This window comes from Tetrao urogallus (assembly GCF_951394365.1).
Source record: "Tetrao urogallus genome assembly, chromosome: 18".
Taxonomy (NCBI): domain Eukaryota; kingdom Metazoa; phylum Chordata; class Aves; order Galliformes; family Phasianidae; genus Tetrao; species Tetrao urogallus.
The window spans coordinates 343053-368567 of NC_136831.1; the positions used below are offsets into that span (position 1 = coordinate 343053).

At 49.3% G+C, this 25515-nt stretch overlaps 1 protein-coding gene across 2 annotated transcripts; it reads left to right on the forward strand.

Moving 5' to 3' along the window:
* Positions 1–1150: 1150 nt before the first annotated feature.
* HID1 (HID1 domain containing) lies at positions 1151–24162 on the forward strand (the record flags this gene model as incomplete). Of its 2 annotated transcripts, none has more annotated exons than XM_079544496.1 (19): positions 1151–1216; positions 6843–6992; positions 8058–8228; positions 11685–11798; positions 13310–13416; positions 13800–13916; positions 14644–14866; positions 15263–15319; positions 15416–15556; positions 15958–16048; positions 16686–16837; positions 18043–18121; positions 18766–18930; positions 20043–20270; positions 20732–20913; positions 22642–22722; positions 23158–23249; positions 23492–23650; positions 24099–24162. In XM_079544496.1, the coding sequence occupies 19 exons, from the start codon at positions 1151–1153 to the stop codon at positions 24160–24162; spliced, it is 2439 nt and encodes an 812-aa protein (XP_079400622.1). The 2 variants fall into 2 exon arrangements, with proteins under 2 accessions (XP_079400622.1, XP_079400623.1); XM_079544497.1 differs by having other exon boundaries at positions 20732–20865.
* Positions 24163–25515: the final 1353 nt, after the last annotated feature.

A 25515-nucleotide genomic window follows, 5' to 3' on the forward strand; every position in this document is an offset into this window, starting at 1 on the left:
TGGGTGTGAAAGACGGGACCCGTATGAGCAGACCCGTAGTATCACCTTAGCCTGGTGTCTTCTCTACAGTGTCCTCCATTTGGTAACCTGATAAGAAGTCAGTGCTTGTCCTCCAAGCTTTTCTCTTTTTCTCAAAGGCAAACTTCTGTTTACGTGATTTGTTTGTCCCCGTTAGCCATGGAGTCCATCAGAGACTCTAAGGTATGAACTAATGTGACAGTGTGTGTAGATGGATTTTTTCCTTTCTGTGTGATGGAGCTCCCAGATTTATACCCAATTGCATTACCTGCAGTAGTGCCTACAGGAAAGGCATGCAAGATGTTTATGCAAGAGCCCAGAAAAGACGTGATCTGCACCAGAGAGCTTCCTCAACCCTGCTGTGAGCAGCTGAGGGTCCCTGCGTGGTTAAAGCGATGCCTGGTGCTTGGCCCTCGTGTGCAGCAACGGAGGAGGAAAATAACACGAGGAATAAGAGAGGAATGTTGGGTGGTTCCATTTGTCACTCGATGTAGTCGATCCTGCGTGATTTCTGTACTGGTTGCATGCCAACAAGTGAGAGCTCCCACTGCCTGCTTTAGCGGGCCAGCGCCGTGTGTTCCTGCAACACCATCCAGTTCTGCCTTCCTCTAAGAAATGAGGTCTGCCGAGCTGCAGCTCAGCGCCCCGCAGAGCGCTGCTGTGGGTGCGGGTCTGCTCGGGGCGGAAAACAGCAAAGCTGTAAAAGCAGCGGTGAGCAGTGCGGGGCAACGCCTCCGGCCCACGGGCTACAGAACGTCCTCGGCTCAGGTAGGGAACTTCAGGGGGAAGAAGAGAACAAGGATGGGCAGAGGGTGATGGGTGAGGAGGAGAGCGGGCTGAAGGAAGGGGGTGGAGAGTGGAAAAAGGACGCGGGTAAGAAGGCAGAGGGAGCCGGGGACAGGGAGAGAGGTTTGGAGGAAGGGAAAATCGGCAGAGCGGCACGCAGGGAGAGGAGCTGGGGATGGAGGGGCGGGCAGGGAGCGAAGGGACGGCAGCGCGGGGAGGGGGGGAGAGGGGGGCGGGGAGGGGCGGAGCCGCGATCCGCGAGGGTTTGACAGCGGGACGGACGGATGGAGGCGGCGGGCCGAGCCGGAGCGGCGGCGTGAGGTTGTGCCGGGCCTTAGCCCGCACTATGGGCAGCGCGGACTCCAAGCTGAACTTCAGGAAGGCCGTGATCCAGCTCACCACCAAGACACAGGTGAGGGCCGCCATGTCGCGGGGGGACCGCCATGTCAGGAGCCTCCCTGAGGCGGCCGAGGGCTGGCGGGCCCGAGCCCCGCGGCGGCCCGGTGCTGCGGGGCGGAGGGCTGTGCGGGGCAGGCTGTGCCGTCACCGCGCTGCGCGATCCGCTCGGCGTTTGTGCGCCCGTTGCGGGTGACGCTGGTTGGAAAGGACGCTGCCAGCCGGGCTGCCGGGGCGGCTCTCCGCACGGAAGCGGTCTCCGCGCGCGGCCCGTGGAATAACGCTGTTCTCCCGCAGGCTGCGGTGGAGGAGCGCGGCGGGAGGCGGTCGGCGTTATGGCCGCGCTGCTCTGAGCCGCCTCCGGCCGAGGGGCCGTAACCGCAGCCGTGCGAAGGCGGAGATGTGGAGGAGGTAGAGGCAACGGCGGGGAATAACGTCGGAACGGGGTGTGGGCAGAAAGAGAGGAAGGGCGAGGGGAGGGGGTCTGCGAGAAGTCGGAGTGAGGGCCGGGGCGGCTGGTAGAAGGTAGGGTTGGAAGGGGCTTCGCGCTGTAAAGCTGCGTTCGCCGCTTGTGTCTGCGGGACCGGGGTTTGTGGGAGCGTCACGACAGGTTTTTCAGAGCGGACGTCACGGAATCGGAGAAGCGGGGGAATTAACCTGAAGGAATTCTTCCAAGTCTTTTTTGGTTGCCAGAACGCTTCGGGGTGCCGTCGGATCTGCGGGGCCGTTCTGTTACGGGGGACGCGCTTACCGAGGAGGCCGGGGGAGGCGGATGAAAGCCGGCTGCTCGGCGCCTGCGCTCACCGGCCGGATCGTCGCACCTGCTGCCCGCGGAGCGCAGCCCGCGCGAGGCGGTGCCTCCTGGTGCCAGCCGAGGGCAGAGCTCCCCTCCCCCATTTGTTGACGTGTGCGCGAAGGAAGGTTCTGAGGGGCCCTGGGTAAAGGGAAGAGAAGCGGTGTCGTTCTGGTCCGGATTCATTTCGCGTCTTTGTGTCTACGTGAGCCTGAGCGCCATGTGGAAAAAGGGCGGGGTGTTTGTTGGCGCTCCCATGTTTACACAGCGCAGAAGGGCACCGTTGTTCGCATGGCCGGTGTGCGCGGCCGGGCGTGCAGCCGCCTGGTGCGCGGGGACCTGGATTCGAGCGGCAGCGATGGACGGAGTCAAATCCCCACTTCGGGACTATTAACTTAAAAGGCACTTTGCTTTCTCGGCAACGTCTGTTTGTTTGTTTTGTTTTTTAAGTCTTTCATTGGGTAACTGGGCAAACAGATTTTTGTCAGATCTTGGGTAAAATGAAACCAGGAGCTAAGTAATGTGCTGTGCCACGTTTGGGAAGGCTTTTGAGGGGAGGAAGTGGTCCAGCAGAACGCAGTTTTGCTCGCTGGTGAAAGTTTGGAGTTGGCAATTAATTTTTCTTGAATCTATAAGTTTTCATTGATTAAAATGAATGTTCCACATGAACGTTAAAAAAAACCAAAAAGCAACAAACAAAATTGTCAGTAACGTAATGCTTCAGTGCTTGTAGCACGTGTGGAGCCTGGATCTTGAAAGTCAAGCCAAGGGTGGGCAAAAAAGGTGGAACTGATTTTCGGTTGCCAAAGAGAAACTTTGAAGATGTAAAAATACTAAAAAAGAAAAATCACTTCAGAGTGATTTCGGAGCAATGTCAGTGATGAAAAAGGTACCAGAGGAAAGGTATTTGTTTATGCTACAAATGTACGATAGTGGTCACAGGCAGAAAAAGGGGTTTGAAGGCTTTTTACATGATGCCTGTATTTCTGTATGTTGCCCACTTCTATAAGAGTATTCCTAATCAGTTTCACAGTAAAACAGGTGTGCCCTGTCATTTGGGATGTGTGGGCTCTCCTTCACCCCCAGTAGTGCTGCCTGCATGGCAGGTGAAGGGACGTGTGGGCTGTGGTGGTGGGCATGGAGCTGAAGCTGAGGGAAACGTGCTTGCTTTTCCCAGTTAGTTGGGGATTAAATGATTTCTTTCTTTCTCCTTGATGCACAAATGCAATATTATGACGTGCTGTTAATTTGAGCCTGATAGAAGTAAATATTACGCTTAGAGAGAGATTAGTTTCTGAGTAACCTATTTCTGAATGTATTCAATTATCTAAGTCTTCTGGGTTGACGAAAAGTGACGTTATTGTTTTACAACCAAAACTATATCTGACTCTTAGGCTTTCAATGCCAGGACTCCACAAATCACATTTTCTTTTGCTGTGAGCAGAGGCCTGGCAAAAGACTTGTTTGGGATCTCTCCTCGATTTCCACCCTGCTGGCGCAAATATCCTATGAAAAAAAAAAAAATCACTCTGCACTGAGAGCAGTGTGGAGCTGCTGTCCTTGGCAGCAAGAATGAAATCCTGCTACTTATTAACATTTTGAATAAATCTGACCTCGGGCTTTGCTTTTCACAGCGGCTCACAAGCAGGTGGTCAGAGGTACCTGCACTGCCTCATGCTCCCTGCAGGGCTGCCTGATCTCCTAGGGCTCAGTCTGGTGCCGCGCTCTAAATTCTGCCGCATTTGAGTGGAAAGGAGCATGCTGCTGTTACTGTCCGAGTTTGTACAGTCCTGTCTGGAAAAGCCTGGTCAGAAATTAGGGCTTCGAGTCCCAGAAGAATGGTAGTCCCTACCCCGCGTGCCTCGAGGTCTGGGCTGGTCAGCATGGTGGCAAGAAGTGAGGACTGGAGGATGGTCCTCCAATAGGGGCAGTTGGGAATGGGTGCTGGATATGAAGGTGTTGGGTGTCCAGGGGTAGTGCAGAGAACGCCTGGGTGGGAGGAGGGTGCAAATGCTCACTCTGCCTGAGCTTGTGAGGGGTTATGTGAAAAGTGAGGAGTTGTATGTGAAAGTGGAGGTGATAACAGCTTTGGGCTGAGGACAGTAACAAGCAGGGGAGGCGGTGCTTTGGGCCTTTTCCTGTTTGTAGGAAGTGGTCAGCACTGCGCTGTGATCTTTCTTCCCACGATGTATCCTGTTTGCTTAGGATTGCTTGTTCAGGGCTGGTCAGTATCTGGCAGAGTGCTTGTAATTCACACGGCTTCCTTTTCTGATTGTTGCAGTATGTGTGGATGGCGCGTTTTAAAGCATCCAAAACCCCCAGTTTATAACTATTGGGGAAGTCTGGAAATCTGGGGAAGTCTGGAAGTGTCGGCAGGACTGATTCTGCCTTTGTGTAGCCAGCGTGCAAATGGGAGGGCTTTAAGCCTTGTCGAGGTGAACTGAAGGCAAAAATAAAAATCTCCCTTGTCCACTGTAAGACATCACATCCACTTAATGCTGCCTGCTGTGCTCACAGCAGCAGTCAGTGCTGCAGTCAGTTCTTTCCTTTGGTGCAGACGTGGTTCAAGCAGCAGGTGATCAGCGAATGAGGCTGTTCCAGGTCGCTGTACTTCCCTTTTCTGCGTGCTGGGCGCAGGCTGTTGGGTGAGCTCAGCACGAGGAGATGGATGTTTAGATCTCTGGAAATGCTGTACGCAGAATACAGTCGGCTTTAAAACGTCCACCCGTGTTGTTTTGAGGAGATGAATATTATGTGCATCAAGTAGCTTTATAATGCCAGACGGTTAATTAGATTGGGGGGGCTGCAGGGATGCGGGTGAGTCAGTACTGAATCCTAGGATTGTACATGGGATGCCATCTGTTGGATGGGGAGATGACTTAATGCAGCTATTAAAAAGCAACGAAACGGTGTTTTAGCGTAACCTGCTTGCCAAGATGGCAGGCATTGCTGCTGCAGCATCCAACACTGCAGCTCGGGTGATTGCTGCTCTATCTCCATGTAATTCTCGTTGGAGACAGAGTTGTTTAATCCATCGTAGCTGTCATGCTACCAGCTGTAGAGCGGTGCTGTGTTCAGCCTCCAAGGAAGCTACGGTCAGAGAATGGTTCTGTGTACGTTGGAGGGAAATGGTTTTCTTCTTCCCCTCTAGATTAGAGTGAAGCCATTATTTATGCATGATCTTCTGTTAGCAGCAATTGCTGCTCCCTGCTGTCGGTGGGAGTGGCTGTGGCAAGCAGCCAGTAGGTGCACATGGCAATTAGCCCTGCGATTGTGGTGCCCAGTTTGGAAGGGGATGTAGGGAGTGGAGGATGTTTCCTGCGTTATACAGATCGTGTTTCCAAATACCTGACTCTTTTTGAGGAGCGTAATTAGAGATCTGACTTGCAAATAGCTTTTCTCCTCTCTCCATTTAGGCTTTTTGTGCACAGATTGCAAGGTAGTGCAGCTCTCTTGCTTGCTTAGGAAGTTGAGTTCTGCTGAAAGTCGGCTGGAGGCACTTGGCTGTCCTGCAGATCCCTCTGAGGAGCAGTTGTCTTGGATCCCTTAGAAAAAGCCTCTTTCTTGAAAAGGGGCTTGGTGGGAATTTGGTTTATTGGCCAGGTAATAAAATAAAGTGGATTTCAGCATCAGAACAGTGTTTGAGAAGATGCTTTAACTTGTGGATTTGGTTTTGAGTGGAGAGTGGCTCAGGCTGATTCATTGCATGGCAGAAAGGAGTGGGATGAGCCATGAGCCTCTCGGGTACAGGAGCACGTAGGAGGAGAGCCTGAGGGCAGGAACCTGCTGCACCAGTCTGGCAGCCGCCTGCTGGCTCCTCTCGCTTGCTGCCCTCCGGTGGTGGTGACGCATCACCTTCTGTGGGTTCAGGTGATGCCGTCTCTTCTCATTCAGATACAGGGGAGAAATGCAACGCTTCTCAGCATCAGAGCTGTGAATGAGCTGTTCTCTCCAGCGTGGCATCTTGGCTGCGTTAAGAACCGCAGCTCAGAAGCAGACATGCTTTCTGCCTACTACATGGAGCTGGGAATAATTCAAGTTAAACATGCATTTGTGGTTTTACCCCTCTTCCATTCGACGTGATAGACCCAGCACAGTGCTGATTATCATCACCTACAAGAGCTGCTCTTTGCTGCAGAGCTGCTGTGGGGCAGAGGCTGGATCATGGAGCAAGGGCTGCTCCCAGGTATGAGAGGACAGACTTAGTCCATGGATGTGACCCTAGTTGGATTGCTTGTCTTGACCTCCTCCTTCCACTTCGACTGCACGATTAGGGCATTTTAAGGGTAAGACTGTGGCTGACGCTGCCTGCCCTGAGTCCCATTAACAGTAAATGTTTGGTTCAGGAAGATCAACTCAGTTGCACTATTGAGTGTTTTCAGGTGGGTCTGTCAGTTCTTTGTGTTTGTGCCCTAACATGGAACATCCCCAATGGCTTCTCCAAGGCTTTGGTTACAGCAGAAGTAATTCTGTTGTGTGTGTTGCACGTGACAGCAGCCCAGACCATGTGTGTTAATCAAGAACTGTGCACATGTGCCCCGGCTTGCAGCCAAGCTGAGGCCTTGCATGTGTTGTGATTGTGGAAGACATGGAGTGTCCAAGTCTGATGCGCTTGGTCACGTAAATGTCTTGCTTGTTACCCCCAGTGCTGAGGGAATGGTCTCTTTGGGAGGTCCCAGAAGCCTTGGCTCTGGTAACTAAAAAATCTGGAATGTAAATCAGTGATGCTGTTTTATTTGTCCTCTTCTGTTCTCTGCGGCGATGGTCACATCCCTGATCCAGTTGCACTGATGTTTGGAACTCATGGGATGGTGGTTCTGCCTCTGTAGCTCTGTCTGTCTCTCCACAGCCTGTGGAGGCAACAGATGATGCCTTCTGGGACCAGTTCTGGGCAGACACAGCCACTTCAGTGCAGGATGTCTTTGCCCTTGTACCAGCCGCAGAGATCCGAGCAGTGAGAGAGGAATCGCCTTCCAACTTGGCGACTCTGTGTTATAAGGTAAGGATGGCATTATCCTCAGTGCTGTGCTGGAAGGAGGTGTCCCTTCACTGAGTCCTGTGGCTCCCAGTGGGGATTGGTGCCCTATTGTCTCCTTGCACTACATACTGCACTTGCTTGTTCCTGTCTGCCCCCAGTGATAACTCTGTCTTGCCTCTCAGTTTACCACAATTCTTCCCCTGTGCTGTCTCCTAGCTTCTGACAAGCAGGAGCTTCTGAATTAAGAAGAGTTGGGGCGATCTAAACTGACAAGTAATTCCTTTGGCTCTGTGTCTTCTTTCTATAAAAAATGAGGCTAAAATGTGGGCTGTTCTCCCTGGTGGAATTGGTTGTGTTGGGAGACCTGATCTCTGCAGCGCTGCATATCTGGGAGCTGTAGATTGTAAGATGTTGTGGTCAGAGCAGCCTGCAGACTTTTGCTGGTCTGAAGGCCCTGACCTTTGCCAAGCATGGTGTGACATTGGACCTAGCAGCCCTGTGTGTTTGTGAGAGCAGAGCAACGTGGCTGAGATGCCATCTGCAGTCATGGCTGGAGACTCAGCCTACATCCCTGCTGTGCAGGGTCATAAATGTGCCTGGAAAAATATTTACGTGCAGTCATGGAGTTGTGCGTGGATGGGCTGAGTGTACAGACAGCATTTACATGCCCATTAAGGCAGTGACGCAAGCTAGCAGAGTCAGTGACCCAGACAGTCTGCTATGAAACTAAGTGGAGAATACGACCCTGGGAATTAAAAAGCTGCATGGTGAACCCTTAGTACTATTTCTGCTTCCAGCGCTGGAGGGAGCCCACAGGTGCTGTGGTTCTCTATCCATGCAACATGTGCTGTGTGGGTTACATAACATGTCAGATCTCTTGTGCTGGAACAGAAGAAGTTGAAGAAGGTCTGGCTAAGATTGTTTACCCCAGTGTTTCAAACAGCAATGGAGGCTGTATTATTGAACTCAGGGAAGATGGATTCCAAGCAGTGCTTATAAATCTATGTGAAGGTGTCACCAGCAGGTCAGAGCTGTGTGGTTCTGCTCATGTCGATGCTAATGCTACCTGCCTTTTGTTTCCTGCAGGCTGTGGAGAAGTTGGTGCAGGGAGCAGAGAGCGGCTGCCACACAGAGAAGGAGAGACAAATCGTCTTGAACTGCAGCCGGCTCCTCACTCGTATCCTGCCTTACATCTTTGAGGACCCAGACTGGAGAGGTTTCTTCTGGTCAACTGTCCCTGGGGCTGGCCGAGGAGGGGTCTGTCTCTTGGCACTTATTCTCCTTTCTGGAGGGTGAGCGGGAGGAAGCAAGGGAGCATTTGAGGACAGCTGCACTGGTTGTTATTTCTGTTTATGCAGAAACTAGGTGGCATCTTCTGAGTCAGTTTCTTTTCTTTGGTTCTTGGTATTCTTCCCCTCTCAGCTGCTCTGCTCAGCACAGGTTGCTGTGTCATCTGAAGATTTCACTTGGGTGTGTATCTGTAGGAGAGAGCTGGTATGTGAGGGATGGCTTTTCCAGCATGGAAAGTGTGAATTGAAATCAGTGTGAAAAGGATCAGGATAAAATGCTTTAGCGTGTTCTGCAAGTAAGAGGAATACGGTTGAAAGCATAGCTGAGGTAGGCTAGAAATACATGTTTACCTGCTTTCTCTCTTGGCAGCTACTGTTTTATGCATGAAGAGTGCTTTCCTGGAAGTTTCTGAATCTGCAGGTCAGCGTGACTGTGCTGAAATACGTGTTTTCCCCTGAATGTTACGTGTACTGCAGTGTTTTGGAGGAGGTTTATAGGAAATCGGCAGTGGTTGGTACAGTACAAACCTGGTGCTATCTCTGCCTGTTACCTCTAATCTGTTTTGCCCGAGGCCACTTCAAGGGGAAAAGAAAGCTTTTGCTAACAGCACTGCTGTGTGATCTGTGTGATTGGGAGGGTGATTGTCCACCTCTGATCCCTGCAGAGGCTGAGTGCTGGAGAGTATTGACTGTGGAGTTGCTAGGTCCTGCTGCTTTGGGAAGAAGCACCTGGTGTCTGATGCCCTGAGCCAGCAAGGCTGCCTGTTACAACTGCTCTTCCACCTTGTTCAGCAGCTGGAGGAGAGAGTTCCTCTGCCTGAGAGCAGTGAGGTCATCCCAAGGTGATCCAGCCCAGTGCAGCCCTCCTGATGCATCATGCCTGCTGGATGCCAGAGGAGCTGTTGCGGTTCACATTGTCCCATCATTCAGTCTCATTCGGAATCATTAAGGTTGGAAAAGACCTTTAAGATCACCTAGTCCAACTGTCAGCCCATCCCCACCACATCCACTGGCCGTGTCCCTCAGTGCCACATCTCCAAGGTTCTGAGCACCACCCAGCAGTGGTGACCCCCCCTCCTTGCAGCAGCTGTGCCACAGCATCACTGCTCTTTCTGAGAAGAAATTTTTCCTAGTATCCAACCTGAACCTCCCTTGGTGCAACTTAAGGCCACTGCCTCTTTTCTCACTTCTGTTACTGGGGAGAGGAGTGTTTTGTTTTCTGATATAGTTGCCTTTAGGCTCTTTAGCTGTAAAGAGCTTGCTTTTGTGAAGGAATTCCCTTGAGTCTTTCTGCACTTCCCTGTTCTCTAGGCCCTGCCAGGTAGCTTTGCGGGCGCACACTGGGTGCTGTTAAGCCCTTTCCAACCTGGAGCGTGTTGGGACCACTCTTCCCTTACTGCATCTCAGCAAAATAAAATCTCTCTCCCCATATTCCCTGCATATAGGCCTGCGAGAAACGTAGTACTACAGTGAGCTCGACCTTTAGTTTGAAATAAACTAATAAAGCTCTTACCTCCCCTGCTGGAAGCTGCTGTTCCTACAGGCTGAGTGTCAGGAGGAAGCAGCTGAGCTTGCTGGCAAGGGATGATGAATAAAGCCCCAAGAACATGGGAAGGGTGGGGTCATGTCTAATCAGCTGCTTTGCTGACTGAAAGCTGATTTCTGCCTTGGAACTGAAGAGGATGATGGTATGCTCAGACAGTTAGTACGTATCTCTGTGGTTATCCTTAGCCTGCCCCATGATGCAGTGATGAGTTGCACAGGTCCTGGAGCACGGGACCCTCCTGTAAAGGCTGAGGGATGGGTGTGGGTGGATGCAGTCCAGAAAGGGTCTGGAGCACGGGCATTATGAGCAGTGGCTGAGGGAGCTGGGATCGTTTAGTGTGGAGAGGAGGAGGTTCGGGGGTGACCTTATCGCACTGTACAAGTGCCTGCAGGGAGGTTGTGGTGAGGTGGGATTCAGCCTCTTCTCCCACGTAGCAGTGGTAGGACGGGAGGGAACGAGGGAACGGCCTCACATTGTGCCAGGTTCAGGTTGGATGTTAGGAAATACTTCTGTGAGGGAGTGCTCAGGTGCTGGAATGGGCTGCCCGGGAGTGGGGGAGTCACCATCCCTGGAGGGTTCGAGAAACGTTGAGATGTTGTACTGAGGGACGTGGTTGAGTGGGGGGATTTTGATGGTAGGTAGACTGGATCATCTTACAGGTCTTTTCCAACCTTGGTGATTCTGTGATTCTAAGCAGGTTTCTGGGATTAGACTGGGACTGTTAGGGTTATGTTGTGCTTAGGATCAGGATGTGTGACAGTTTTTTTTAAAAAGACACAAATCTTTCAAGAGATTGCTGGAAGACTGTGTGCCTTCCCTGTTGTTTTGAGAACTATTGGCTCCTGTGTCTCCCATTTTTTGGATGCTGTGGTTCATAGAGCCTGTGGGGACTTTTTCTGGCAGCTGAGACTTTGTTAGCAAAGATCATTCTTGATTGAGAAGTCCCCTTGGACCTTAACTCTAGCCTTGGCAGAAGCATCTTTGCTGCCTGATGGCTTCATCTGTCCTCCCTGGGCTTCTTACATCCGGGATCTGTCTGATGGTGTCTTCCCTGCAGTTGCTGAGGCAGATGTCAGAGTCACAAGACTGTTATCTTGGGTAGCTGCCTGCTGTGACTGCAGCGCTGTGTGTCATGTGCAGGCTGGCAGAGATGGATGAGCTCCTGCCATTGCCACTCCCTGTCTTTCCCTGCAGCACCTGTGTGGTGAAAAGGTGTGCTAGCCAGGATGCTCTTTGACAGGCAGGATCTGGCAGGGTTTCCTGTGGCAATGGTTGCAGAGAAGTAGCCATTCATGATTAAAGTAATTGCTTTGAATGCTGGAGACAACAAAATCCCTCTGCCGTCGTGCTTGCTCTGCCATGGCAGGCTGAGGTGGCTCCTTGCTGAGCTGCGCACCACCTCTCCTTCTGTGGCTTCCAGTTCTGGGCAGCCCATGCAGGACTTTGAGCGGTTTTACACTGTTAACACTGCTGCCTGCCTTCCTCCTATTGCTGTCTCTGTGCACTGTGCAAATTGCCTTCTTCATTTCCTGTAAAACACTGTTCTCTGTAGTGATTCCTTTCTTTCCTCCTCCGTAAGCAATGCATCTCCACGTGGCAGTGTGCAGTGCTGCTGTTCTATTTCCTTAAGAGCTGTAGGCTGGAGTACTTTATCCACTGTTTGGTCATGTTAAAGACCTTGTTCCTATATAGGCATCGCTCTCCAGGGGGGAATTTCTTGCCTCTCCTGAGTGGGTTTTGCATGTTTCTCCCTCTAGTTCCTCTGTAACTTATTGTGTATTCACGGAGAGTGCATCTTCTCTTGCTGTTTAATAGTGTTAATGTATGATCTTTGCTAAGCCTGTGCTAACAATACTCTCTTACAATTCTCACATTTAGGGAGATGAAGATGATGAAAATGCCCGGCCGCTGGCTGAGTCATTGCTCCTTGCTGTTGCAGATTTGCTCTTCTGTCCCGATTTCACTGTGCAAAGCCACCGGAGAAGCACGGTGGTGAGTTGAATCATGAGGTTATCTGCACAGAGATAGATTAGCTGCGTGACGGGGGACTCTGGAAGACCCCAGCAGCTTCCTTACAAATCTTCAGGCAGGAAAACATGGAGTCACTGGGCCTGAACGCACGGTGACTGACACTGATCAGCATTTCGTGTTCAGCGGGTGGTGCCTGTGTCTCCTAAAACAGGTGTTCTGGGATAGCTGGGTGAATGTCAGCTGGGGAGACTAGTGTTTTTCCCTGCACTACGGCTTGCCTGTCAGGAAAATGTGGTCATGCTGGCAAACATCTGCTCTCCTATTGTTTCCAGTAGAGTGGGGACCTTTAGCATCTTGTTCCTCTCGCTGTCAGTTTGATTGTGGAGGGAGATCTTAGGTGCTTCAGTCTTACTAAGAGTTGTTCTGAGGAGCTGGATGAGGAACCTGATGGTGGGTGAGCTCCAACCTGTGTAGGAGCTGAGTAGAGAGGCAGGAAAAGCAAGGACTGTCAAGGAGGCTGCAGTTGGTTCTGTGTTAGCAGTAGTTGCTGTCAGCATACTGATTTTGTGGGAGTTGTGGCTGGCGTGCTAAGTGCATTTTGGTTGCCCTCAGTGAGATCATTACCACTGTGGGAGGGAGGAAAGTTATGCAGCAGGAATTCAGAGCAATTAAAAACTGTCTTCTGGTCTGCTTTCCCCAGCTAGAGGGAGGAAAAAAGGTTGGTGGCAGAATTTGCTTAATTAAACTTAAGTAAAGATGCAAGTATATTATATTCATCTGGGCCCTTGCTTCCAGTCATTTCTTGAGGGTCAGCGTGTGGTTTGCAATGGCTTCTTGTCTCCACAAGGCTGCTTCAACCTAAGCTCAACTGGCCATGACAGAGAAGGACAGGCTGCCATGGTCTGCCTCCTCAGGCTGCAAAGCATGAGTTTGGGAGTTGTGCTGGTAGCTGGCAAGGGGCTGTGAGGGTTCTTACTGGAAGAGGGAACATACTTGCAGTTATCTTCTTGTTTTACCCACTGGAGAAGCAAGTCACAGCATCATGCACTTTTAGTGTAAGTTAGAGGTAATTTGCTGCTTCTCTTGCCTTTGCACCATGTTATGTGTGTAAAATCAGCATGATGCCTTCTGAGATAAGGTGGAGGTGTTGAGTGGGTACTGTATCTCCATGTGATGCTCTTGATATGCAAAGGGAAAACCCTGACCTGCGCTGTGTTTCACGAGATGTGGAGGAAAAGAGAGGAGGTGGCGATATATCCCATAATTAGAACAAAACATATCCTGGATCTTTTGGTGCTGGGTGCCAATTTTAGTGGCTAGCACTGTGCCTTGGCATGCTGGAGGAAAAACCTTGTTCTGCGTGGTGTCCAGTGCCTGGGTAGGTGCTGTCTGAGTGAGGCTGATGCGTGCAACTTCAGCATCTCTGCTGGTTTTCTCCTCCTGTTGACATGGAGCTGAACTGCCTTGGGTATCTGTAACCACTGTCAACTCTTGCACTTGCCTGTGCTCTGACCTCCTGTTTCTCTCCATAGGACACTGCAGAAGATATCCACTCCATTGACAGCTGTGAGTACATCTGGGAGGCAGGAGTGGGCTTCGCTCACTCTCCACAGCCTAACTACATTCATGACTTGAATAGGTAAGAGGGTTTGCAAATGGAATGGAGAGATGCTGGGTCAGGAGATTGGGGGTGTCTGTGGAGATGGGCTCTCCTTGCTTCTTGAGGCACTTGTGACTTCTGCAGGGCCCTTGCCCCTTTCCAATCCATCATCTCAGGCAGCAAAGAGAAAACTGGTTGTGTTTTGAGTAGCTTTTTGTTGTATGACATGGGGAGTTGAAGTGTCTGTGACAGAAACGGTCAGAATGATCGGTGCTTATGAATGAAATGCTGCTGATGAAATGGACTCAGCTTTCTATGGGAAGTACTTCTTAGATGGGACTGAGCTTTTCTTATATGTTGCTGTGGTGATTGTACCTCCTGTGCTTCAGTCCAGGACTTGGCCTCTTCTTCCCTTCTTTCAGGACAGAGCTGCTTAAGCTGCTGCTGACTTGCTTTTCTGAGGCCATGTATCTTCCTCCTTCTTCAGACAGCAGCAACACCAACCCCTGGGTGCAGTTTTTCTGCTCTACTGAGAACAGGTGAGGGTGTAAAGCTGAGTGCTAGAAGGAGAAATAGACTGAAATGTTTCCAAAGGAGTACATTGGTAATGGGTGGCCGTAGGACTTGGACAACAGCCCCTAGCTATTGGAGGTAGCATGTCCTCCTCACATCTCCATTAGCATCTCTGCTTAGTGATAAACCTTCCTCATCAGCAAAGGGCAAAACTGAGCGAGGTGATCGCTGAAATTTGATATGGGGGTGGTCCTTGTCACGTGGGACAGGCAGATGCATTCCCCTGCTGTAGATCCTGTTCCCTGGTGGGAATGGTGGTGTGGCACTTCACTGAGTCGCTGTGGTGGTGGTGGCAGGTGAATGCTGCCCTCTGGTGACATCGTCTCCTCTGGGACTTTGAGGTGCTCGTCAGGGGCCACACAGTTTGGTCTTCATGAGTATGGAGAGCTTTAAGATCCTGTCTCTCTTTTCATATTGTTGCATGGGATTTCTCTGGGAGGCCACGTGGTCTTTTTTTTTTAACCTCCTTTTCTTTTTAGCTCTAGTCCAGATAACCAGTGGGAGATGAGTGTCAGCTCTTGTTCCTGTGCTGCTTAATCACTGGTCACTGCCATAGATTAGAATTGGGTGGATAGAGAACGTGCTCGTCTTTTGTTATGATCCCAAAATCCTGGGAAGGGATGCCTGTCTCTCCCCAAGGCAGCACCATTTGCTTCCTGCTTTGGCCTTCTGAGAATGTTTTCTCCTGCCCAGACATGCACTCCCCCTCTTCACCTCGCTCCTGAATGTCGTCTGTGCCTACGATCCGGTGGGTTATGGGATTCCTTACAATCATCTGCTTTTCTCTGACTACCGTGAGCCCCTGGTGGAGGAGGCAGCCCAGGTGCTGATTGTCACTTTGGACTACGACAGCTCCACCAGTTCAAGTCCCACAGTGGATGGCACAACGACTGGCACGGCCATGGATGATGTGGATGTGAGTGACCCTGGGTATTTGCTGCTTTCCTGAATGCTGTGACCCTCTTATACCAGCCTTTACTGAATGCAGGGATAATCTGTAGGGTGTAGCAATGTTCCTTTCCTTAGACTGCTGTCTCTGGTCCAGTCCTCTTCCTTTCCTGTAGGACACTAAGTGACAATGGGCGACCAAACCAGAAGGTTTTGGTCACTGACTTAAATCAGGAACACTTAAGTAAAAATTCCCTGAGTTTACTGATTCTGGAAGTGCTCTGTCTCCTAGCGTTTAGAACCGGATCATTCAGAGAGCAAAGCTTAAATGAGGGATGTGAGCCCCTAGAGCTGCCGGTTACACTTGGCCCCTGACTAAGTCTTGCAATTCCATAAGCATTTCATTCATTGTCTTTGAACACAGCCTCCAGGACCAGACAATCTATTTGTGAATTACCTCTCAAGAATACATCGAGAGGAGGTAAGGTGCTCCAGTCCTGAACTACTTCCTGTCTGACTTCATGCTGGCACAGCTGGCCCCAGGCCCACCGCAGTCTCTTTCCCGGTCTGTTGGCAGGATTTCCAGTTCATCCTGAAAGGAGTGGCCCGTTTGTTATCAAACCCGCTGGTCCAGACCTACCTGCCAAACTCTGCCAAGAAGATCCAATTCCATCAGGAACTTCTTGTTCTCTTCTGGAAACTCTGTGACTTCAACAAGGTATGGAGCTGCTTGTTGAGCTTTATCCCTCCTTGCTTGATCCCCAGAGCCTGGTGCGGCTCTGGCTGGACGGAGCTCTGGCGGGAGGTCCTGGGGCAGGTAGCGAGCACTGACTGTGATACTCCTGCCAGCAGCACTGCTTCTGTGGTGGGCTGGGACTGGTGGTCTGGGCTCCAGGGAGAGCTGGTGAGAGGAGCTGCAGCTCTGAAGGTCACTGCTTGAAGCCAAGTGCAGGAGCAATTATTAAAATAACTACAGATAATGGAGATAGTGTTTGTGCATATCTCAGCCTTTATGATGCGAGTCAGAGACTGGCTAGCTTGATGCTACCTGGCCTGAGCCCTCTGGATGGTGGATAAAACCAGATGTTCTTAAGGTTGCCTGAAATCTTTTCTTCCCAGAAATTCCTCTTCTTTGTGCTGAAGAGCAGTGATGTTCTGGATATCCTTGTCCCAATCTTGTATTTTCTCAATGATGCCAGAGCAGACCAGTGTAAGTTGGTTATTTTCGTTATTTGGGATGATCTGTGCCTATCAGTTGAGCTATAAGATGCTTCCTGTCTACCACTGAGATTGCTGCTTAAGGGCATGTTACATGCCTTCTGCAAGCATGAGGGGGAGTAGTTCAGTTAGATGTGTGTTTGTAATGGACTTGAAATCAGGGCATGTCTATAGCACAGCGCATGGAAGGGACATCCTTAGCATGTGCTAATGCTTTTTGAGTTCCTATGTCAAAAGCTGCCTCCCTGATCCTAAGAAGAGGAGGAAAAAATGAGCAATTTTCTCTTGCCTTTGATTTAAATTAGTCATAACACCATGCTGGACTGCCAGAAGTCAGATATTTCCTGCTACAGTAATTTACATCAAGAACATAACAAGGAGCATAATCTACCTGAGGCTTTGTGTTGTACTGGCTCCATACAGGCGTGAGGCAGACATGGGTACTGGCAACTGAAGGAGCTGTGTGTGGGATGTTCCTTATGAAGATACTCTGGTGTCTGTTTTCTCTTTCAGTCCCGTTGTGTTTCTCCTTGCTCCTCACTGCCCTCCTGTTTTCAGCAGTCCTTTGGCACCAGTGTGATAGTTTTTTGGTTTTGTTTTTCATGTTTGTTTGTTCTGTTTTTCTGCAGCACGAGTGGGGTTGATGCACATCGGGGTGTTTATCCTCCTGCTTCTCAGTGGGGAGCGTAACTTTGGGGTGCGACTGAACAAGCCGTATTCTGTACGAGTGCCTATGGACATCCCTGTCTTCACAGGGACTCATGCGGATCTGCTCATCATAGTGAGTATAGCTCTAGGAGCTCTTTTCTTTCCATCTTTATCCTTGTTACTGATCCTTCATAGGTTACTCTTCCACTGAGCTGGAAAGCGTGTGGGGTGTATGCAAACACTGGTGGTTCATCATCCTCTGTTAAGCTGAGGTGATGTGTCAGGAGGGGGCACGTGTCGTGCAGATCTCAAAGAGCGAGGTCTGGGATGGAGCTGAACTGGTGTTTAAAGGACTCTGGGTCTGGTGCAGTGGGGTGGATGGATGATCTCTAGCAGAGTTGAAGGCAGGAAATCTGACTGTGTTGCTGGCTCCGTCCCAAGTAACCGCAGTTGCATGGAGCGCGTTTGACAGAATGAGGACAACAATGTCCTTACCAAGCTCAGCCCACAGCTTTGGGTTTCATTCATCTTGCAGTCGGTAGTGATGAGGGCCCCAGTACTGCCAACACACAGCTGTGCATTTTGCAGTAATGGTCTTGTGCAGTATTCTTCTGGCATGTTGGTGCTTATTTGTCAGGGAGGAATTTCTCAGCAGCTTTTGATTAAACTTTCTAAAGGAGATTACCACTAGAGGGAGGAGGAAGAATCCACCTACCAGAACTGTTCTCAATGCTACATGTTTTGCTATTACATTTCACTAGCTTTAGATCATCTGTGTTTTCATTATGCTGTGTACTCTGTATCTGCCTGCTAGAGGTGGGAAGGCCAAAAGTGGAAATGTCTGGACTGGGTTGCGGGGCAGCTGAATATTTCCATGCCTCTAAGCGTGTAGTTAAGAAATACAGAACAAACACTGGAGTTGGAAGTTTGCACTAAAATCAGACATGGTCATTAGCTCCTTGGTATGTCAAGCAGCTATCATTCAGGTTCAGAGCCAAAAATCCACTGGAGGTGAAAATAGTTCTCACTTCCTGGTAACTTACTGTTGTCCTGGGCTGGCTGCATTTTGGAACAGCTCAGTCAGTTTCTGTTTGCAGTATTGTGGAGCAGTAATCATATCCCCAAAGGATTCCTTGTAAATAAAAGCTTGTGCTCTTGGAGCACGAGTCTGCAGTGAGAGCAGCCTTCTCCACCTGTGTAATTGTGGAGTATGCAAGGCCCTGCCTAGGAAGGAATGGTGTCAGGAAGCGATTAGTGTGGGGGTGGCATTGGTTTTGGTTGAGAGGGTGCTTTCAGTAAGGTTCTGCCTTGCTCAAGAACTCTTTTCCCTGCTTGTAGGTCTTTCACAAGATCATAACTAGTGGGCATCAGCGTCTGCAGCCTCTCTTTGACTGCCTGCTCACCATCATTGTGAACGGTAAGCACTACTGCATGGAGTAGCAACCCACAGAAGGGTCAGCTGCTCTTGCTCTGTCTGCCTGCATTCCTACCTGTGCCAGTCAACGTTCACCAGTGTTGGTGACCACTGGTGTAAGCTGACCGTTTCTATCCCGTGCTAGATGTGCCTGCTGCAGATCAGACCTGTCTTCAGGTTTATTGCCTGGGCTCCGGCAGGTGGGACAGGATGACAGCAGGGTTCCTGGCGCCACTCCGGGGTGACAGAGAGGCATTTTCCTACCAGCCCGCTGACAGCGTTGGCAGTGCTGTTCTTCTCCAGCAGGGAGTGCCACATCCCCACAGTGACGCTGTCTTCCCTTGGATTTTACAGATGTTCAGGTGGCTCTGTGCAAGATTTTCAGAAGGGATGTAAGCCCTGGTGTATTACTGGTGTAAAACCCCACGAGAAATTCTGAAGGCAGAAACATTTTCTTTTGTTAGTCCATATAGCTGTTTAGAGTCTTTTATTTTTGGAAACGTTTCTGTAGAACCCTGTTAGGCTCAGCCATTTCGTGAAGCTTTCCCAGAAGTGCAGGTTGAGGAGATGGCAAAAGTGATGTTTTAAATGGTGTTTTTGTGTGGGTCCCTGGTTCTGTCTCTAATTTTCATGTTTGCCTTCCATAGTGTCTCCGTACCTGAAGTCCCTTTCCATGGTGGCTGCTAACAAGTTACTGCATCTCCTGGAGGCTTTCTCCACCACCTGGTTCTTGTTCTCTGCTGTCCAGAACCACCATCTCGTTTTCTTCCTGCTGGAAGTTTTCAACAACATAATTCAGTACCAATTTGATGGTAAGAAATTTCTATATTCAGTGGGTTTACGCTACTTTAGTCCAAGAGAACATTATATGCAAATTCAGAAAAAGTCCAAATTAATGAGAATGGGGAAGAAACGTAGCAACCAACCACATGGAGACTTGTCTGGGATCAAGAAGTTGGGTTAGTAGGTAACCAGGGCTGGGGCAGGGCAAAATGAGGTGGCAGCAATTTGTCAGCATAACCTCAGCCTTAACAGTCCATAGAATGAGATGGACAGAGGGGAAGGAGAAAGGGAAGGGAGCGCATGAGGCTCTAACACTAACTGGCTGGATGCTGCTGTGAAACTGCTCGTGTTGCTCAACAAAGTAGTTGAGGGAGCAAAACAACTTCCATCTCCTTATGTGTTTGACAGTATTGTCAGTTCTGCTCTGTCAGACTTCTGGAGCTGAAGGCCAAACAGTTCCATCCAAAGAAAATTCTAGCACTTACTGCCTCTCCAGGAAGTGCCTTATCCTTTCCCCCCTGAAGGCATGACAGTGGTTTTGCTCCAGGAAATGAGAGTGAGGTCCCTGAGCCTGCTAGAAGCTCTTACTTCTCCCTTCTCAAATTTGATGTTTTGCTTTAAAACCACATCAAGAGGAGTCACTCTTCTTACCTGCTGGAACACTGGCAAGTGGTGGATTCCAGATCCTGAAACAGCCTTTGTGACTGTATTTTATACTGCAGTTTGAATGATGGCTTCATTCTCAGCTACTGTAGAGCTTACGCGATTTGGGGCCTTCTGACTCTCCTGTTTCTCCTCCCCTGACTCGCTTTGTGAGCTTCTTATTGAAAGTGGAAAATGTTGAATCTTTTCCTCCAGAACAGGTATTATGTGACTTAAAGTGTCATTTTCTTTCTCACATGTTTGAATATCACTCTCTAACCAGTTTCTTGTCAACCTTCCAGCCTAGGCAAGATTTAACTTGATATTCTTATGGTTTATAATGGATAGAAGTTTACAGAACTCTGCTCTTTCTTCCTTGTGCCATTGCCTTTGTGAGCTTGCTAGGTCTCAACAGCCAGGCTTTGTGTTGCCAGCGAGGTGGGCTGTGTTGGCAGAGCTGTTGGAGTTTCTCTGCTCATTTTGTGACTGTAATCCCCAGGGAACTCTAATTTGGTGTACGCTGTTATCCGCAAGCGGAATGTGTTTCACCAGCTGGCCAACTTACCCACGGACTCGCAGTCCATCCAGAAAGGTCTGCAGCGCAAGAAGAAATCCCCGGAGCCGATTTCTCGCACCAACTCCCAGGACGGAGCCTCCATGGAGGGGTCACGTCCTGCTGCCCCCGCTGAGCCGGGGACACTGAAGACAAGTTTGGTGGCTACTCCAGGTCAGCACTGGTTTATCTTTGTAACAGGAGAAAAGTTTGTTTTCGCTGCAAGGTACAGAGGACTCACCCTTTCACTGGGTGTGGGAAGAGATTAAGAGTTTACGTCTGTGAATGACTTACTGCCTTTCAGTCTCAGTTTTAGGTCGGTTTATCCAAGCTGAGGTCAAAGTAAAATGCTGTCTCAGATTTAGTGTCTACATGACCTTTTCTCATAATTTTGACTTCTTGCTTCAATTTAACAGTATTCATGTGAACTTATGTCCCTGTTGCATCAAGGAGTCTTTTCCCAGGGGCAGGTGAACTCCTCTGGGGCGATGAGATCAAGCCTGCATCTTGCTGCTCTTGTTGAAAGGAGAGCATTTCAGATTACAGCCGATGCATGGAGTTTCTGTGCTTGGTAGGGCAGAGAAAGGCATATTTAGCTCACTTGCACTTCTGAGCTTTTTGTGTTTTGAACGCAGGGATTGACAAGCTCACGGAGAAGTCACAGGTGTCGGAGGATGGGACCATGCGTTCGCTGGAGCCTGAGTCTTCACAGCCTCTGCCAGAGGGTAACCTGCCCTCTGCTGCGAGCGATGGGGAGCCCTGGAGTGGGGTGAGGGCAGGCGCTGCCTATTTAGGCATTTTAGGGGAGCACCTTTGTGTCCTGGTCCTCCCTGCTGAGTTTGCTTGTGTGTCTGTGTGTGTAGATCTGTGGTCCCAGGGATAGTTGCCCTTCCTGACTACAGCACTGCTCTTTGTGTGTCTGAATGTTTGCTGTGGTGCCATAAAGCAGACGGGAGGTGAAGGGCAGTGAAGCAGTGGGTGTGGGATGTGCTGCTGGGAGAAACATCCCTGCTCGAATGGCGCCTCTGGTTGCCTGCAGCTGTCTCAAGGGATTGTGGTGTTTTGGACTGTCTGAACGATGTTGTCTTTTTGTGTTCTGTCCTGACTCCAACTTACTGAGTTAAATGAACTAATAAGAGACATTGGATGAATTTTAGGATCCTCATTTTTATGGCTGACTTAAGTTCCTTTTTTCATCTGTTGCAATGTAATTCCCTTATCAGCCATAAACATTTCAAATGTTTCTTGTGAAATGTTGAAGCGCCCTCACATTTCATTGTAATTCCATGTCACCTCTCCTAAATATATCAGCTGGCTGTAAGCCTTTGGGTGACAGCTGGGATGGAGGTAAGGCTGTGGGAGACATGTGAAAAGAGGAAGAGGGTAGAGTGATCTGAAGGAGATAAAGGTTTTTATGCTTTTATGAATTCTATCTTTAGAATCTTGATGGGGACAGGGTGCAGAAGCCAAACAGTAAGGCTTCGTCTGCAGACGTTGCAAAATAATATTGCCATCTAGTCTTTGAATAAACTGGAATGAACAGTATTCTTGAATAGCCTGGAATCCATTTTAGTTATCCCTCTTGGCCTTCCCTGATGCTACTTGAAGGACCATGGTCAGCAAGATGTCTTTAAGCGTGCAGTTAATGCTGTCATTAAGGGAGTTTTTTACTGAGAACTTGAAGGAGAAGGGTTTTCTTCTTCCAGCAGCCTCTTAAACAGAATCATGGGTCATTACGTGTCCAGCAGCTGGTTTGAGCTGTTCCCCAGTTGCAGAGCGCTGTTAGCTTCCAGTGGATTGCAGCACAGCTCTGCCCCAGAGCTGCTGTTTCTGGCTGCAGAGGTGATGTGAATGAGTGTGCAGTGACGTCCTTGTGACGCCAAGTGTGGAGGTGTAGAGCAGCTGCTGGAAGGAATTGCTGATCCTGTTTGTTTAGTAGAAAAGTCAGGTGCAGATGGTGGTAATGAACGGTCAAGCTGTATAGCAAAGGGAAAAGCCTGTCCGTGTTTACATTGTGCAGAGATTGATAGTGATTTTTAAAGGGCTTTCATTCTGTTCCATCATGAATATTGGGATGTTTCCTTGGCTGACCTTGAGAGTCATGGTGGTAGTGATGTCTCTTATCCAAGAGAAATGAAACTGGGATGATGGAGAGAAGAAAACATTAATGAGTTGTGAACTTTTGGCGAGCCTTTGGGAGGTCACTCAGTGGTGTTCCTTTTTGGGGCATGAGAGTATTGTTCCTTGAGAGGCTGTGTTTTGGAGTTGCTGAGAGCCCACCCTTGTAGTAACACTCTTTAGAATGTACCAAGAAGGGCACTGAGAAGTGCAGAGGGGTACCTCAGTGTACAGAGGTCTGAGAAGTTCACTGCGTCAAAGCAAATATTTTCAATAAGTGGAGGCTTTTGGGTTTGATCTGTTCTGGGGACAGACTGATTTGTCTTGTCCAGCAGTGCTCTGGAAAAATTGGTTCAGCAGACAGTGAGTTCTACTTCTTGCTCCAGCGTGTGACTTGGTTATCTTTTTGAATAATGTTTGTTGATAGGAAGTGTCACATCCCCAGCGGGATCGAAGGCGTCTCTCCAGTGCGTCCTCCAGTGGGCTGTGGACCCCAACGCCTGACTGGGTAAGGAAATCTGAACAGATGAAATAAATAACAAGAAAGAGTTGTGACAGAAATTACTTCTGCTCCACCCACAAAAAAAACCTCTTCTCTCCTTCTCTGTTGTTTTTGTTTTTTGTTTTTTTAATTTACCTTCCCTTTTTCCAGAGCAAAGACTTCCTCTGAGTAACACATTTCTTTGGGAGGGTCTTCAACTTTTGGTCAAAGCTTCAGAAGTGTATGATCAGCTGCAAAGAAGTATTTTGTTTTATCTGTTAAACCGACGCCCCAGTAGTTTCACTCAGCGGCTCTGAATTCTATTGCTCCAGGATTTATGCTCAGCTCATCCATCACCTTTAGGATTTTTGTAAACATAATTTGTTGTAGAAACAGTGGAGGTACATTAGGAAAACTACTCATGCAGTGCACTGATTTCTCTGTGGGCTTTGCTGCTCACAGGTGATGTCTTGGAAGTCAAAGCTTCCTCTGCAGACCATCATGCGGCTGCTACAGGTACTGGTCCCTCAGGTGGAGAAGATCTGCATTGACAAGTAAGTACTTTCCTTGTAAAGTATAATTGAAAGCCTTGCAGCGTTGGCTGAGGTGTTAATTTGTTAGTCAGACTTCTTGTTTCTCTGATGCATTCTCAGCTCCTTAGTCAGTGGAGAGGATGTTTGTTTTTGATAGCCATGGTCTGACAGTGTGTGTTTCTTTAGACTGATACTTTGTGCTGTGGCAGTTCTGTGGCTTCTGTGGGACGTGCCAATTATATTCCTGTTCTGTCTGTTTACAGGGGTCTCACAGATGAGTCAGAGATCCTCAAGTTCTTGCAGCATGGCACGCTGGTGGGGCTGCTGCCAGTCCCTCACCCCATCCTCATTCGCAAGTATCAGGCTAACTCAGGCACTGCCATGTGGTTCCGGACCTACATGTGGGGTGTGATTTATTTGAGGTATGCCATCTGGATGCAGTCTGACTCAATCTTCTCCAGGCTTTCTAGAGAGAATTGCAGACACTTGGCCAGCTCAAGATTATCTCTTGTTTAGAGGACAGAAAGATGCTTTTCCTCTAGCAAGGAATAGGGTGAATTAGGTCCAGAAGTTGAGTGGAAGATGTGAAGGAAGTTGGTCTGGGAATAATGATTGATCGGGGTTTTGTGGATTTTCTATTCCCTGCTGCAACTTAGAGGGGATGGTGTGACGATTTAATGTAAAGCTCTGCCTTTGTGGAATCTTATAGATATTGTCATCCATTTAAGGGCCGCTGTCTCAACCAGTGATATTCTTTTTTGCAAAGCTGAAGGCATTCTGTGTAGCCAGCTCCTGTAATCCTGGCTGCAAGATTTGAATTCCATGTACCCAGCCACAGAGAGTAAAGTAGATCTTGTCTTTCTCTCCTAGGAACGTGGATCCCCCTATCTGGTATGACACAGATGTGAAGCTGTTTGAAATTCAGCGAGTCTAAGAGAGCACTTACCTCTACTAAGAGAAATACACTGGATCTAAAGACCTTGCTGTGTGCTGCTTCATCACAGCTGTTCCTGCATTTCACATCCAGATGGGAGACCAAAAGGACAATCACTCCATTTACCTCCCTGTCATTTAAAGCTTTAATTGGGGCCTGTGTGGACATCCCTCTCCCAGCTCACATCTCTTCCTTTACCCTTCACCTTGAACCCCAGGTGAAAGATGTCTAAGGGATTGTCCATTGTTGTGGTTGCACTAGAAGTCAGACTGTTCTTAGCTCTTCTGTTATTATTTTGCTCCTGGATTTGGTTTGGAAACTGTTTTGACCTTGTCCTTGCCCTGGTCAGTGTCAGCATTTAATTGAAAAGAGTAACTGTAAGTTGGGTGCAAGGGAGAAGCTGCTATTCCTGCAGGCAATGGGGTTTGGAAATGGTAGTTACTTTCAAGTGGCTCCACAGTGTTTCTGGGGCACACCTTGTGACTGCAGGTGTCTCCCTGATGTTGCAGTTGTATATTGGTAGGGAAATCTTTCCAATCCAAATGAAAGAGGAAGTTACTGAAGGAAGAAAATTGTCTCAGCTCTGAATCTCTCTACTTCTTTCCTGAAAAGCTGCTTGAAGAGGTCCTTTAGTAGGTGGCACTCTGGTCTGGTAGGTGTTCTTTGGCTTCCAGGCCCAGCAACCTGTCCTTCATGGTCGAGTGTTGCAGTGGTGTGTGTGTGTGTCACTTTGGATTTGATTCTCATAAGCATACAGGAGGGAATGGACCGGCTCAGCGGCAACAAGGAGAAGAGATGGTTAGCCTCTATTGGACTTCACCAGCTGACTGAAGGGACGCTGTCACCTGGGTTTGAGAGGAACCGTATCCTTCTGACTCTGCTTGTGGAGCAGAGGGGTCTTTTGCACACTACTGTCTGAAGCCAGAAATTGAGGATGGCTCTCAGGGAAGTTGTGGGAGGAATTTGGAAGCTGTAGGAGGAAAAGCATCTCCATATCACTGGGGAGTGGAGAGTGAGGGCTGAGGCAAAATTTGATATTCTGGGCATTTTGCTAGTGACCAAGACATGAGGTCTTGAAAGTCTGGGAAGGCAGAGCAGGAAGCAGTGGAAGACTGGCTGTTGTTGGCATGGTTCAGCAGCATGTAGTTGCACGTTGGTAGGTGGAGTCATCAAACTGTATGCTCTGTGGAGAGGGGCTGCTGCCTTAGGCCTGTGAGATCTTTAGACAAGGCAATGCCAAAGGCCCTGTCATGAGCTCTTCACCAAAGCTCAATCCGTGCTGCACTAGTCCTCAGCCTTGGGTGTCACTGGGCCATCAGCTGTTCTAAGCTATGACAGACAAGCGAGATCACT